Below are 17,505 nucleotides of genomic sequence, written 5' to 3' on the forward strand. Positions count from 1 at the left end.
AGCTCAAAAAAGAGATGCAGAGGATCTGTTTTTCAATAAATATTTTAAATTCTGATAGAGTTAACGGGATGTATTTCTGTTAATATATTTTTTGTAAGCGTGTTTTTAAATTTCGGGTTGGATAACTCAATCAATAGAGTGCTCGACTATAACGTAGAAGACCTTGGTCCGATAACTGGGGCCCAAATATGCACCAAAAATTAACGAATATGCCTGTACAACTTCAAGATGTTTCACTCGTAGAAGAAAAGGATGAGGATCAAACCAGCATAGCAACCCATAAAATAAATACTTTAGATGCTCAGCTGATTAGACAGCAATCGAAAATACTTGCATTTAAAAAAAACGAAACGAAGCTAAAGAAATTATTCTAGATATGGTCCAGCGACGTAAGCATGGCGTCGGAATAATTTTAAATAATCAAATAAACAAATATGTTACGAATTTTGTTCCAATATCCGAGATAATCGTGCTCATTCAATTAGATTTATTCCCAGCAAAAACCAACATAATCCAAATATACGCACCCACAGCAGACAAATCAGACAAAGTAATAGAAGCTTTTTATTACGATTTAAGCAAAGTCCTAACTAAGTTAAAAACCAATAAAGTAACGCTAGTTATGGGTGACTTTAATGCCAAAATCGGTAAGGGTAGTTATGGTGAAGTAGTAGGTTCATAGGGTCTGGGTGAGCGAAATGAGAGGGGAGAACGCCTACACACATTTGCTACGGAAAAAGAGTTGGTAATCACCAATACACTCTTCAAATTACCACACAGAAGGTTGTTCACATAGCGCTCACTCAGTGACTATATTTTAATAAATAAAAGATTCAAAAACTCAATAACATCAGTGAAAACCTACCCTGGTGCAGATATATAAGTCAGACCACTGAAATTTAAAAAAATCCACAAACCTAATTGTATAAGATACGATCTCAAACAACTAAGAGATGATAACATAAAGCAAGAAGTACGGGAATACCTGAAGAACAACGTATCTAAGTCACAAGTAGTTAATGATGTTGACACAGAAATAAGCCACAACATTGGGTGAGAAATATTAGACCAATACCTGCGACCGAAAAAGGCAGAAAAGACAAAACCATGGATGACCGACGGTATATTATAGATGATGGACAGAAGAAAAGAAGCCAAGCGGAAAGACTACGTTGCATATCAATTTCTAGACAAAGAGATAAAAAAGCTGTTAGAGGAGCTAAATATAGAAATCTGGAAGAACAGTGTGAAGAAATCGAAATACTGGAACGCAAAACGATTCCTTTAACCTCCACAAAAAGATCAAAGAAGCAGCAGGCATCTATAAATCAAAAAGGCCGGGACACTTAATAGACGGTCAAGGAAATCCAATAGTTGATATTGAAGAAACAAAAACAACATGGATGAACTATGTGACAACAACATTTGAAGACGATAGAAATTTCACCATCACACAAAATAAAAATGACGATACCGGACCACCTATTCTCGAAGCGGAAGTAGAAGCTGCTATAAATAACATTAAGGAGGGAAAAGCTGCAGGACCAGACGAGTTCTACTCAGAATTTTTGAAAATTATGGATAAAGACGAAGTAAAAAGACTTACCTTGATTTTAAACAATATATACCAAAGTGGAAAAATACCTTAACAGTGGCTGAGATCAACTTTTATAACAATCCCTAAAAAACCTAATGCCAAAAAATGTGAAGATTATCGAATAATAAGCCTTATGAGCCATCTCCTGAAAACTTTTTTAAAAATTATACATAAAAGAATATATAAAAAGTGTGAAGAACACATGACAAACACACAATTCGGTTTCAGGGATGCATTGGGTACTCGAGAGGCACTTTTTGCAATACAAGTTCTCTTTCAAAGATGTAAAGACGTGAATTGTGATATATATGTGTGTTTTATTGATTACCAGAAAGCGTTCGATAGAATAAAACATGACGAACTGATGAAAATATTAAATTCAATTTGGTCTAGACAGCAGAGATCGCCGTATAATAAACAATATCTATTACGAACAAACTGCAGCTGTTAGAGTTGGAGATCAGTTAACAGACGACATAAAGATAAAAGAGGTGTGCGACAGGGATGTATATTGTCCCCATTATTGTTCAATACATATTCAGCGCACATTATGAAGGCAGGTTTGGGCTTGATTTTAACATCAAAAAATCCAAATACATGGTTATAAGCAAAAATAGGATACCACCTGGTCAATTACTAGTTAACCAACAACCTATAACACAAATTACCAACTTTTGTTATCTGAGTGCAAACTTAAATGAACAGTGGGACCAATCGACGGAAATTAGGATAAGGATCGAGAAGGCAAGATCAGCTTTCGTCAAAATGAAAAAAATCTTTAACAGCCCCGATATAAAATTGGAAACAAAAGTTCGTTTACTAAAATGCTACGTATTCTCCGTTCTTTTATATGGCGTGGAGTCATGGACCTTAACTGAAGCATCACTGAAGAGACTCGAAGTATTTGAGATGTGGTGCTATAGACGCATGTTGAGGATTTCCTGGATAGACAGAGTTACCAACGAAGAAGTACTACATAGAATGGGTAAAAAGCGTGAACTAGTCGTAACCATAAAACGTCGCAAACTAGAATACCTGGGCCATATAATGCACAATGAACAACGATATGACCTACTTCGGACCATACTTCAAGGTAAAGTGCATGGGAAAAGAGGTCCAGGACGAGGAAGAATATCCTGGCTGCATAACCTGCGAAAATGGTTTAACTTAACAACTACCGAACTTTTCAGGCAGCAGTTAACAAAGTCAGAATAACCATGTTAGTGTCCAACATCCGTAACGGATAGGCACCATAGGAAGAAAGATCCAAAAATGAATTATTAAACTATCACATAGTCCGTGGATATCACTTGTAGTCTTGCTAAAGACAAAAGATGATTTCACACGTGGTAAAATCAAAAAATATAGTTAACACTTGCTCAGAATAGACGATAGTTTGAATAGGTATTCTCTCTGGGTCCTGCCTGGGATCAGCCAGCTGATAGTGAACAAACTACGTTCTAAATAGGATCATATGTTGCGGAATTTACGATTATGCTATTGGTATATGTGATGTTCCCACTACATTTGGAAATCTGAGTGATAATGGGGGAAGTGTAAAATAATTTTCTTCTTCTTTAGGACGGCACCTAAAGAAGAAGAACAGATTGAGCATAACCCGTATATCTTGACTATCCACATTCTTTTCTTTCAACAGTTTTACGAGTTTCTGATGTCGTATTCTATCAAAAGCCTTCTGATTATCTGTAGAGCAGTCATAGAGATCCTGGTTCATATCTAGTGGTCTTTGCGCGAGAACGTTAAAAGCGAACAGAGCCTCTCTCATTTCTAGTCCTTCTCTGAATCCAAACTGGATGTCATGTATATCTTTTTCTATTTTTTTGTATAGTCTTCCATTTATTATTTTGAGAAATATCTTAAGTGTGTGACTTATTAAGGAAATTGTTCTGTACTGGGAGCATTCTGTCGCAAGTACTGACTTTGGTAGTGTTACAAACGTAGACAGCAACCAATCTTCGGGTATTACTCCTGTTGTATATACTTTGTTGAACAGATCTAAAAGTATATGCAGCCTTTCTTCGTCAATGCATTTAATTAGCTCAATGGGTATCTGATCTGGGCCTACTGATTTTGCGGTCTTTGCATTTATAATTGCCTGTTCTAATTCGCACATTATTATTTTCGGTCCTCTTTGTTCCTGTGGTTCTTCTTGTATCATTATATCATCGTCGAATAGTTTCATTATGTATTCTTGCCAAAATCTTAGTTTTTCTTTGATGTCTGCAATGAGTTTACCATTATCATCTTTGAGTATCCCACAGTGTGCTCGCTTTTTCGTATTTGTTAATTCTTTTATTTTTTATGCATATTAAAGCTGTCGTATTTTTTGTCATACTCTTCTATTTCTATGCATTGATCTGTTAACCACTTTTCCTTGGCCTTTTTATCTCTACTTTAATTCTGCTTTGTAGTTCTTGATATTTTGGTTCATTTCTCCCTTTGGCTTTTCTCCTCTTTCCCATTAATGCTAGAATTTCTAAAGTCATCCACTTCTGTTTTCTATTTTTCTTTTCAGGCTTTAAATTTTTTTCTACAGCCTTTAGTAATGCCTTCTGAATATTGCTCCACTTTAATTGACATCTTCTGATGTTAAGATTTCTTCTCCTACTTCTGTTAGATTTGAGTTGACTTGGTGGATCACTTTTTCTTAATTATTCTCTTTTTATTAATTTTGTATAATTAAACGTTGCTTTGTTTTTAGGTATTACAATCTTTTTGAGTTTCACGTGCATTCTAGCTATCAGCGGGTTATGGTCTGAGTTGGCATCTGCTCCGGGATATGCTTTTACTGTTTTAATTGAGTTTTTGTATCTATTTTTGACTAATATATAGTCTATTTGATTTTTGACTATGCGGTCTTTGTTGTATGTAGGAGATCTCCAAGTGTATCATCTGTCAGGTAGTTGGAACATTGTGTTCATTATTGCAAAATATTGACAAAAATCCACAAGTCTATTTCCTCTTTCGTTTCTATAACCTAGTCCAAATTTCCCAACATATTCGCCAACTTTTCCTCTCTCGACTATAAAGTCCCCATTACTACTGTAATGTCTTCTATTTTAATAGATCTTAAAATTGCGTCCAACTCCATGTAAAATGTTCTATCTCCTCTTCATCCTTATCCGCTGTTGCTGCGTATGTTTGAATTAAGTTAATTTGTTGTATGTTTGAACCATTATCACTCTCTCTCTGAGTACAGAGTGAACTATTTACGTACCCGGACCGATGGCTTTCCTCCGAAGTACGTTAACGGCTCAGTTAGACTATAAATTGAAAATTTTCTGGTGTCTGCTGGAATCGAACCTGGGCTCGCTGACTTAATATGTCAGTACCTAGCCATTGATCTATCGCGGTCACTTAATTCCCATTACAGTATGACTGTTTTTCACAGAAACATATTTCCAATTTGTTATATTAAATTTTTTAATTAATTGTAATAATAATGAAAATAATAATAAGTTAAAGTAAAGATGCTTAAAGCTTATCAAAACAAAATCAGAATAAATAACAAGATAACTCTAGAATCCATGCTAACATTATTAGATTTGTTAGAAGACTAAAAGGTATTACAAGATTTGATAGACAGAAAAATAAACATGTAAGACAGGAAATAAATATCTACCCGATCAGTAAAAAAAATTACAGAACAAAATGGACTCAACATATACACAAAATGGATGAAAATCGACTAGTTAAACACATAATAAATTACAAACCGAAAGAAAGAAGAAGTTTAGTAAGCTCCTTAAAAAGATAGAGTGTAGTTTATTGCTGGAATAAAATGAGAAATCTACAAATCTACTAGGCATAAACTTCTGGAAGATTGTACAAACAACCCACAACTGGGAGAGATGCGAAACCAGCGTTTTATAACATATTTAAAAAATAAAACTATTTCTCCTTTTTACTCTGGTAAAATTTCTTTCTAGAGAAACAATTGCTCTTTTACAAAAGTGAGTGGTTAACTCCATTCATTAAATTAGTCAGTATGTGTACATCCAGAGCTAAAAATACCTTTTGTTTATCTATTTTCTAATTAAGACTGCGTCTCTTTTAAAAATGTATCTTATATTTTTAACCCAAGCGTGGTATTTGAATAGTTGTACTGCAATATCGTAAGAAAAATAACCAGAGCAGATTCTATAAGCAAACGGAAATTTTTTAAGACATAATTCCATGGAAAACAATAAATTTGTTGCTTTCGTCCCGTCTACACATCAACCTACAGAGTTCGATCATTACTGACGGGATATCGAGTTTCTGAAAATTCTAATTTTGGCGTCAGGCACTCTCAAAAATAGACGACAGCAAAAAGCTGGATACAAATTTCCTCGGCGAGGTAGGGGAAGCAGGGAAGGGAACTCTCAGTATCTGAGAGAAAAATTTGCAACAGTCAGCACTGAGTCCTTGTTGACTGCTCACATATTCCATCGTTGAGACCAGGTATTTTTCAATTTATTATTTTGCTATGTTAAGCATTTAGTGGATTACGGTGTTGTGATTACTAGAGTGAACATTTAAAGTGCTAATTTTTGTGTAAAATCCATTACCCGAGGAAAGGAGTCTGTAAGAAAACTCTAATATATAGTGTACACTTTACGGATCACCGATGAGTTACATAAAAACCTACACGTCAATAACAATTAAAGCTCTAGTTTTAACTTTATTAATGGCAATATAGAAATATTCACTTTATAGACTATTGGGCACAAAAATAATTCAATTTGAATAAAGTATTAGGTATTTCAGAGCATCCTAAAATAATTTATTCCTTTAGATTTTTTCCAAATTATAATTTTTTAATGTCAACATTAATGCGTAGATTTATTACATTTTTTTTTTATTTCTGCAATTGTAGAGTTTAATACGGTTATTTCTTCTTCTTATAGTTCTTTCTTCGTTTTCTTTTAATGATTTAATTAGTTTTGATTAGTATAGTAAAGATGGCTACCCTTTAGTAGGTGTAGTACCTTATTTTAGAAACTGCTAAAAATAGATAACTATTTTTGTAATCGAATAACCATGCCCACTTTTAAATCTTAGCTAAGAGGTGAAGCAATGCCGGAATTTTAAACTTTTTTAGAATAGCGTAGGAGGTTTATAAAATTCGTTTACATTTATAATACATTTAAATTACCTCTCGTGTATTTATGCTTTTTATTTCTATCTTTGAAGATTTGCCTAGATGCTTGTTAATAACACTAAGAATCATTACTTTTAAACGCATGGCATATTTGTTAAACAATAGTCACGACGATTGAGGCATTTCTAGTCAAGTGTCTTTCTTATTTACATCTATCATCGTATTTACATCAACAGTTACCTTAGGTGGAGTACATATGCATATACGGTCAATATTTCTTTATGGAGTCGAGACATGCTAAATACAACACTAAATATCATAAGCTTAAATAAACTAGAAGCCTTTAAGGTCTGGTTTTATCAATCATCTATATAAAACACAAAAAATAAGTTACTTGGGACATGTTTTGAGATATGAAAAATAATACATGTCGATATTAATTACAGAAAGTAAAATGAAAATAGCTTTAATGTAAACCCTACAATTAAAAAAAACACAGATAGTAGTCTATTCTACACTTCTAAAAGCTTACAAGCAACAGAAGACGTTCTTCAGGGTAATTGGTAATCTTCAACTGTGGAAACAGCACAGGAAGAAGAAGAAACACTTATTTTATTTGTTACTGAATTTCCCAATTTCCATTATAAAATTTTTGTTTTTTGTTTTATTACAAAAAATTTTAATAGTTATTTTACACGTAGGTATGTATGTATAAGAACCAATATATAAGGCCTCTTCTGATCCTCTTTTCTTGAAATTTTACCGTTATATTATATTAATCTTCCAAAAGCTTTGTTTTTCATTGATACAATTTATTCTATTATATTCTATTTTATACAACTCTGATTCGGTTTTTGGTATTTTGTTTAACGTTACGATTGATGACAAAGTTATAGAAAACAAAACGGGAATTTCGGTTTCTTTAGGGGAGTTAATTTGAACAGATATTCCATTACATTCCAATTTGTTTTGATTTTATATTTTTTTGTCTTTTATTATGATGTTAATTTCAAGGCCAAGATTCCGATAAATTTTGGCTCTTATACATTTAAAATAGAGATACGCTCTTTTAACTTCTCTTGCATATTCACTGGAACATGTAGACTCCATTTGTTGGTACATCACTGTATAGATTACCTTTATAGTTTATTCTAATCCTTATCATATTCTGTCCTCTTTTTTTTTCAATAACTCTTTCAAACTCTTTCAAAACTCGTTCAAATATAAATTATTAAAAATCTTTTATAAACTTACTCCATAAATTTAGATGTTATAATCGTCTTATTTCTGAAGGGACTACTATATTGGAAATTAAATTGGGGTAACTACTTTAAAAAGAAAGTTATTGATGAGTGTATTGATTTTCGAGGCACAAATTAAGAAAATTAAAAGTTTTACCAGAAGAATATCTGTATAACCTAATAAAATAACTCAATAATAAAATATATTCAAACAAAATAACTAAAAGGATACAATTTTTTTAAATAATTTAGAAACAAATTAGAATGTTAATGGTACTCTGTATAATAATCAAAATCACACACAAAAAACGTTAAGGAAAAATATTTGTTAATAGTTTCGCTTAAGTCATTCTGAAAATGTAAAGATTTTTAGGGAAGTGAACAATGACCGTTAGTAAAGAATATAACAAGAAGAAATACCTATTAGTAATAGGAATATCATAAAATTGTAAGATATTTTATAAAAAACTTGAGGCTTCAGATTGATTTTAAGGTTTTAAATATATTATCTGCTAATCAAGAAATAATTAAAGTTTTATTATATTATAAAACATAAATTTTTTGAGAATTATTAAGTAATTCGATAGTAAACGTCTTACATACGGGAAACCAAATTCGGCGATGGGAAAACAGAGTACAGCTATTTTGGATTTGGGCCAAAACTTGCTATTTTTAACTCAAATGATACGCGCACGCCATTGTATAAAAATAGATTGTATAAAAATAATCCAGTGTCGTGCTCTTTTGATTTAATTCTATTATTTTATTTGCATTTTTATTTAGTAATTTTACTAATTCAATTTTGTACGTTTTTCAGAACAACTACAAAAACTTCCAACATGGCGGACGATGAGGTTAGGTATGTATTCAAAATATTTTGTATATGATCGGAAAATATTTTGTAAATATTTAAACAATTTACATCATTTTAGTCAGCATAGATAAAATTTTGACATTTTTAAAAACTATTTATATATTTATCTTTTGAAAGAATTTCTTTTTATCCCTAATTGTCCTACTTTTATTTTAAACCTCAAATTCATCCATAATGAGAAAATCTCTACCGGTAATATGTTCCAGTTTATTTGATTATCCTACACCACCTTTCATTATTTCATTTTGCTACTTTTATTTTTTAGCCGTCTTTTTATATTATGTCTTTGTTCGTTTTCATATAAAGTTACATTATGTAGTAATTAGGAATTTATATGTTAAAACATTGTCTAACTTCTTCAGACAACCTGTACATCCATGCAGGTGTATCAAGTTTTAACATGTGATTCGCCTAAAATAAAGAAGAGAGAATAAGAAACCATTGCCAATATTGTAGTTTTTAAATAGTTCCTCTTTTTTTATAAATTATTTTAATTCTCGTATATTTTCATTAATATTTGCATATTTTATTTGAATTATTCTTTCGGTTATTCTGCATTGTTGATTTCAGCAGCAGATATGTTTTCTTCTATTAGTGTAGTGCAGATATTGTGGATTTTCTTTTTAAACACTATACTCTGTATCCATATAAATAAATTTAACTAATTATAAATATCTATAATGTTAACACAAACAGAGGTAAACACAATGAAAGCATTAAAAGTTTGTAACAACCAAAAAGGACGTAAAATTAAAATTAAACACAAATCAGTACCATACGCGAAGTACAGAAATATGACATTACAATCAGATACCAAAAATTTAGAGAAATCTAGGACACGAAGTCAAGTGAAGAAAATTAGTAGAAATGGGAGTTGAATTGAATTGTTCTTTCCTAAATCTGAAGCACTTCTTCCTTGGAAAGTTTGCTATCAAGTAGTGGTTTAATATATTTATTGATGATTTTTAAAATTTCTTTTTTAATATATATTTATCACACGTCTGAAAACATAGTTAGTACATAGTACATGCTTGGTTTCTTTCTACGACAACAGGTATTAATTAAATCGAAAATTTCACAATAAAGAGCTAAGTAGTCATCATGCAACTGTCCCAAATGTCATAATTTCTAATGTAACGGTTAAAGAACAATAAAACAATTCTTAGCTAGTAAAAGACCTGTCATTGGTTATTTGCGTACATTATAATAAAAATAATACAGATTAAGATTCGTCAGTGCATGGACAGGACGAGAGTTTTACTCATGGATTTACCAAAAGTAAATCTAAAATATCCAGACGGCCACAATAAAGTAGGTCAAAGAGGTCAAAGAGGTCAAAGAGATTGCGATTTGCATTATCCCTTTAATGGAATCATTTGGTGGTGGATCAAAACGGTTCTGAGCAAGAATTTGATGGAAGCAGTCACAAAACTAGCCCTCATGTGCAGCTGATTAATTTGGATTTAGAGTTGCAAAATATTCCAGAATTTATATCCAGAACGGAATAATCGATTTATGCGAATGCAAACGGTTATGCTTGAAGGATTTATGCGGTATCGGAGTCCATCATTTTTATAAATTTTTCATTTGTTTTTTGAAGTTGGGAGATTTGTTTAATTTTCAGTTTTTCGTAAAACTTAAATATAAACCTTTTCATTGCAATAGTATATAATTATAATTCACTAAAAATTGTAATGTCTATTTTTACATATATTTATATATATTATTTATATATATTTATATATAAATAATATATATATAAATATATATATATATATATATATATATATATATATATATATATATATATTTCTTTTCTTTGATAACTCTAAAACGTACGCCATTTAACCCTTTAATTTATATATTTCCTTATTAGCACGTCTCGCTAACTTTATTCCTCCGAAGATTGTTCATAGGATTTTTCTCTTCCAATCTCTTTCTTTCTCTCCTTCTCATGGAGAAATATGGTAAAGACTAAGTACATCCCTTTAGATTTCATGCTTCCATACTTTATACCCTATTAAACTTTACATTTCCGATAATATTAGTACTTTTGGTTCATAATGTTTACTAATTTAAGGTTAAACATTTTCTCCTATAATTCTGTTTGACATTTTTTTCTTTATCGTTTTCGAAAGAGGCTATCAAGAGTAGGGTTTCTTATTTTCCAAATGCTGTTACCTTATTTTTCAAATGCAACTTACAATAATAAAAAAATCTGTTTTACGTTTAGTTATTTTGAATTTATGGTTTGTGTTTTTTTCACAGCATTGTATTGTATATAAGCTATCATTTTGAACATATGTTCAGTAAATCAGTTGCGTTTTTAGTTGAGTTTTAAGGGGTCATAAATATATAACAAATCATATTTAACACTGAATACTAGAAAATATATTTTTATATAATCAAACCTCTTAAACCTTTATAATTTTTTCTAATGTACATCTTTTATTCTTTCAGTATTACATCATGTGCAGTCACCTTTCTCGAGTTTAAAAGGTAATTATCCATTGCATGGCTAAACAAAACTATAACAATTAATTTGAACTTGTAGTTTATATTTAAGGAATCTACTTAAAAGACAAGTAGATATATAGAAAGCGCTTAAACTATAAATAAAAAAAACATATATTTCTACTATAGTTAGAAACGCTTCTTGAGCTGTCTTTTGCCTCAGTTTTTGCTGTAAAAGCATCTTATAGAAAGGGGCTGTAGTATTATTTATACTTAGAATGTTATAAAGTATTTTAGTGTAAGTAGATTTGGTATGTGCTAACAAGAGTTTCCGTATTTGCTTTGTAATATCTGTATCATTTATAAATGTGCATTTGGTTTGTTGTTAGTCCGTAGCTGTAGATGGTAGTATAGAAAGAATAACACCAAAAAATCATTAGTTCACTTGTTTTTTAACTTTTACTTGTTTCGTTTTAAGTCGTTTTGATAAAAATATTACATTTGTATTTACATATTAAAAATATCATCTAAACGAAATGTAAAAAAATTAATAGTTAGTTATAATTTTCACTTTAAAAGATACTTTCGAAAAGGAGCTTGCCATAATAATTGGTTATATGACTAACTGTACATATATACTTATGTATGTATGTACTTCAATAAAAATCTTGAAATTTAAACTTTAACGTTAGTTATATTAGGTTTCTTTGTAAAACCAATTATTATTTTTTAATATTATTTAACCTATTCTACTTCATTGATCCCTGTTACTGACAATATATTCGTGAGTTTTTAAAATCCTAATTTTTATAGCTTAAGTATGTTTTGGAATAAATCACTGAAAACTTTTGTTTTCAACACTTCCACAAAATTTATTATAATTATTACTACATCTGTTTCGGCAGAGCAACTTTCTCAAGTAATCTATTTTTAAAATGCGTTTACACTTTATAGTCTTCAACTTAATAAGTTGAGGAGGGGAGAACTAATTTTCTGAAGTTTCACAATCAGAATTTTGTCTATATTTTTTACTTTGTTAATTTTCATAGATTATAATAAAGATATCTTAAGTTTTTTATATAGAATGTGAAGAATTTGAAATTGATTATTAAAAGAATTATCATGGTCTAGAAGGTGAAGTGCGTACGTAAACTATATGTTTCTATTATTGAAAGCCCTTTTGTTGTTCTATTATACGTTTGTTAAAATTACCACCAGTTTGACCAATGTAAGTTTTTGGACAGTCGTCACATTTAAGTTTGTATAAACCACTGACTAAGTGATTTTTGTTGTTCTTAATATATTGGCCTTAGTTGTTGTTTGACCTGAAAGCTGGTGTTATTTCTTTATTTTTTATGGGCTTAGCTAGTTTTATTGATCTCTTGCCTGTATACTTTATCGAGCAGAAGGTACTGGGTTTTACATATATAGAGGCAAGATATCAACAAAACTAGCCAAACACATAAAAGAAATGAATAATACCAGTTTTCAGAGCAAACAACGATTTACAAGACCTAAAAGAAAACGCAATTACACAGTAGTGTATATAAGCTTAAATGTGGCGACTGCCCAAGAACTTATATTGGTCAAACTAGTAGAAATTTTAACAAACGTATAGCAGAACACAAACAGGCTTTCAATAATTGAAAAACAGATTCTGCATACGCATTTCACTTTCTGAACCATAATCATTATTTTATTGTCCAATTTCAAATTCGTCACATTCAAAATAAAGCCCTTAGCTATATTTATTATAATCTGTGGAAATTAACAAAAAATCAGACATAATTCTGAATGACCAACTTAAGACAAACGTTTTTCCTCTTCTTAACTTATTAAGTTGAAGACTATAAAGTGTAAACGTATATCAAAAATAGATGAATTGAGAAATATGCACTCTGCCAAAACTGCCATCAAGTAACGGTCGAATGCATCACATATTATGGAATATTTTTACCATTTTTATTCTTCTTTTTTTAATATATGTCTTATTATACCTGTATTAATTTTATTTTGCTATTTTTCTTCATTACGTTTATTTTAAACATTCGTTCGGTTTTGATGCTATAACTGTAAATTTATTTTGCTTTTCGAAGTAACTCTTCTTTATTCTTTCTTTTTTTTTGTAATAGTTTTAAATAATACAAACTTTTTAACTAACGCGTAATAAAAATATTTAAATTATGAGTTAGAAAAGTATAATTAACTTGTTTCATATTAATTAAAAACTGTCACAAATGTATCATGTTTACGTCACTGTTAATACTATCACAACTACGTCCAAGTACCTACATCTTTACTAATTATCGTTTTGTTTTACTTTTCAGAGAAAGAAACTGGAGGAGGCACGTAAACAACCGAAAAGAAAAATAGAAAACAGAACTAGAAGTTTTAGAGCATTTTCTTATATTTAAGTTCATTATTGATATTTATAGAATAACTATGGTATATAGCTAAATACAAGTAGGTCTTGCTAACAAAGTAATTAGAAATAGTGAGAAAGACAACAGTAATTAGAAACTATTATTGTCTCGATCGAAATAATTTGTGACGATTATCAATATGCACGATAGTCAACTACTAATAATATCAGAAATTACAATTTCCGATATTATTAGTTTTTTCACAATTTTTTGCATTTGTAGACAAAAGTCAAGGATAAGTCTAAAATTTACTATTGCTAATAAATAAACTTTCTCCGAAGCTTTCATTGCAAGTCTTGTAAATATTGTTCTTTGAGAAGTGAAAATTTAATTTTCCTTTTAATCAGCAGATCTGAATTTTGTTCTGTTTTCTATTTTAAATATTTACCCCCAAAATGCATTTATTGATCGAACTGTTTAAACACCTAAATAGGAAAAGAAGAGGAAACAGGCCGAAATTGAACGCAAAAGGGCCGAGGTCAGGGCTCGTATGGAAGAGGCCTCAAAAGCCAAGAAGGCCAAGAAAGGTTTCATGACCCCTGAGAGAAAGAAGAAACTTAGGGTGAGTATCTATTTATAATTTATGGTGAATTTGATTGTTGATTTTGAAATAAATGTTAACTACAGCACGATTTAAGATTTGGAAAGATACTTTATTTTTGAAATATTGCTGATGTTGACGAACTGCCATCCAAATAGTAAATGACTTTGTTCAAAGGTATTTTGCTTATTCATCTGTATTGAAAATTTTTTATATTAAGGTGTACTGCCTGTATCTCTTGGGAATATCTTTTTCTACATTCTAACTCTGCCTAATAAATTATATATTGGTGATCTTATTAAACACTTGTTTTTTAGTTATTGTAATTTTTTTCCCCAGTTGCTCAATTTTCCGATGATTTATCTTCCCTTTAATTGGTTTACATCAATTATCTTGTGATATGTAAAATATTACATCTCATGTTATTTCTCTTATTATTACAACGTTGTTTAAATATTACTAACGTAGCGATGCTCATTTTCGTGGTACTGGTTTGTATTTATTTGCACAGGCTCACTGTTTTATATTCTTTGCCATTTGACATTTTACATTTTTACATACATTAACAAATCATACACCAACTCCAATCAGAACAACGTGAATGGTTCGTAACGTGATGGAATCTTTAGGATTCCCAACTTACCACTTTTGTGTACGCCTAGTGTCAGGGATGTTATTATATAAATAATATCTAATACACTTTCGTTCTAATAGACTCAGATTCATAATTTAGATTTCGATTCGTTCGTTTCCATTCCATTCCAATACATTCGCTTCCGCACTAATGTGCAGCCTACTTTAGTTGATAATATCTTATGAACTTTCAACTAATTTTTATTTCGCATGGTGTTTTAATGTTTGTGTCTTTTTTAGTTACTGTTGAGAAAGAAAGCCGCTGAAGAATTAAAGAAAGAACAAGAACGCAAAGCAGCTGAAAGGAGGCGTATCATTGAAGAAAGGTGCGGTAAACCCAAACTTGTCGATGATGCAAATGAAGGTAAAGATTTTTGTTTTCTTCTATACTGATATGGAAAATTTTACAATACTATACTTTATGTACTTCCACTTTCAGATATCTATTATTTGTAGAACTATTAATGAAATTTTACAAAACACAGATAGGCAAGGTTTACTAAAAAACATCACGAGAATCTTGCAATTTTTTCATTTGTTATATTTCAAATCCATTTAAAATTTATTGCATTAGTTAGAACCTCTTAAAATATGTAACAATCGTATTTTCAAATTACCTGTCAATATTACTTCCTATTTTTATTGTACTTCTGCGGATTGCTAGCTGTTAATTGTAATTTTTGTCGATTATCGCTATCGCAATATCTTCTTCATATAGACCTATATATATATATATATATATATATATATATATATATATATATATATACAAACAACACAGCAGTCTTCTGACTGCAACCCTAATAAACTGTGTTGTTTGTTTATATTAACAGTCATTAATATCCAGTAATTCTTGTATATATATATATATATATATATATATATATATATATATATATATATATATATATATATATATATATATATATATATATGTATACATATATATATATATATATATATATATATTTATATATATATATATTTATATATATCCAATGATTCCATTACATCCAGCTTTCTCCTTCTTTAGATCTTCTTTATTATATTAATCGTTATCAAGATATAACGTAGTCATTCTCCCTGTTTTCCAATTTATGTTACCACCAATGAAGATCTGTCTATTTATTGACAGTTTCGATAATCCAAACTAATTGGCTAAAAAACTTTCGGACTGTTCTCCATGTACTTTAACTTCTTTTTATGATCCTTTTTTCATACAATTGCCATGAACTAATAGTAATTAATCAATTATTAGGATATTTGAAGAAAAATATTTGAAGTATTATGTCTAAGTACACACAATATTGGTTAATTTAAAACTAGTTTGTAAGTCACCAATAAAACAAAAACATTTCTACAATGTTTATAACTTTAGGAAAGTTTGTTAAGTTCACACTCAAAGTGATAACAATTGGCAGAGTATGTAGCTACGTATCGTTAAATGAACCTCTCTAATTTTAAGTCATTCGCGATAACAATCCTTAAATAGCATATATTATTTATTTTTGGGTTTATACTACACAAATTACGTACGATAACACCTACGAAAAGTTCCGATTTTAACTTAATTTTTTGTATAGAACAACTTACCAGTATATGCCAATCATATTATGACAGACTATACAAGTTGGGAGGTGAAAAGTATGATTTGGAATATCAAGTTAAAAGAAAAGACATGGAGGTTAGACGTAGTAAACGGCGATTGTTGCACGATGTTTTTTACAGGCTAGAGACAATAATGTTGCACTATGTTTTTGACTGTTTACCCGCTAAACAAAGCTATTGAGGCCAGTACTTTTATTTAAAAATAAATGTGGTGTTCGTACAAATTTAAAAGAAGTAAAGGAATGAAAACTCATAATAAAGTGTAAAATTGTTATATTAAATTAATAATGACGACGATTAAATATAACGTCCTCATCACCCTTGATTTCCACAAATACTTGTCTTAAAATTGAACTGTACTTACACAAAGATCTACATTAGGTAGATCTTTTTATGTTTGCTCTTTCATCTTAATATCTTCGATCTCACACAATATTTTCAAATAATGCTTAAAAATTAATAAATTATTTAATAACCATAATCTTAAAATAACATTGCCTTTTGGACATTTTAACAGTTTGATTTAATATCATTTCCTGATCTTTGGTAGCTTTGCCCCGACCCATTGTGTCATTTAATTTTAAGTTTAAGTATCATTTTATGTGTAAATTAAAGGCTTTTAAACCGTTTGTAAGCGTGTTTTTGCAAATTTTACAAGTAGGTTATCATGCCATATGTTTCTTATTAAGAGTCAAAATTTTACGCTTTGTAATAAATTAAAGTGGAATTACTTACTTTCAGCTAGGTATCACTGATGATGGTCCCATGAGAACAAAAACGTGTGAAAAATGTAATCTTTTGATATTTTTTATTAATTAATTATAATAATTACACTAGAAGTTTATCACTTTCTTCTAGGTTTTTTTAAACTATAGTGTACAGCCAACCACTAAGAATTTTCCATTATTTTTTAAGTTAATTAAAGCATTGTTTTAACAGAAACTTCTCTTATAAAGGATTTCCAGTAATGTAAGATTCTTATTTGTAACTTCTGATTAATTAGTTCTATAATTGCCCATTAACTATTTGT

The 17,505-nt window shown here is 29.9% G+C and overlaps 1 protein-coding gene across 2 annotated transcripts; it reads left to right on the forward strand.

The window, feature by feature from the left end:
• Window positions 1–5,941: 5,941 nt before the first annotated feature.
• On the forward strand, window positions 5,942–16,671 carry LOC140431419 (troponin I-like). Of its 2 annotated transcripts, XM_072519343.1 has the most exons (6): window positions 5,945–6,061; window positions 8,760–8,796; window positions 13,598–13,615; window positions 14,127–14,255; window positions 15,108–15,231; window positions 16,451–16,671. In XM_072519343.1, the coding sequence occupies exons 2-6, from the start codon at window positions 8,782–8,784 to the stop codon at window positions 16,654–16,656; spliced, it is 492 nt and encodes a 163-aa protein (XP_072375444.1). In that variant the 5' UTR covers window positions 5,945–6,061; window positions 8,760–8,781; the 3' UTR covers window positions 16,657–16,671. The 2 variants fall into 2 exon arrangements, with proteins under 2 accessions (XP_072375445.1, XP_072375444.1); XM_072519344.1 differs by lacking the exon at window positions 13,598–13,615 and having other exon boundaries at window positions 5,942–6,061.
• Window positions 16,672–17,505: the final 834 nt, after the last annotated feature.

Source organism: Diabrotica undecimpunctata, unplaced genomic scaffold, assembly GCF_040954645.1.
Source record: "Diabrotica undecimpunctata isolate CICGRU unplaced genomic scaffold, icDiaUnde3 ctg00000716.1, whole genome shotgun sequence".
In the NCBI taxonomy this organism is placed as follows: Eukaryota; Metazoa; Arthropoda; class Insecta; order Coleoptera; family Chrysomelidae; genus Diabrotica; species Diabrotica undecimpunctata.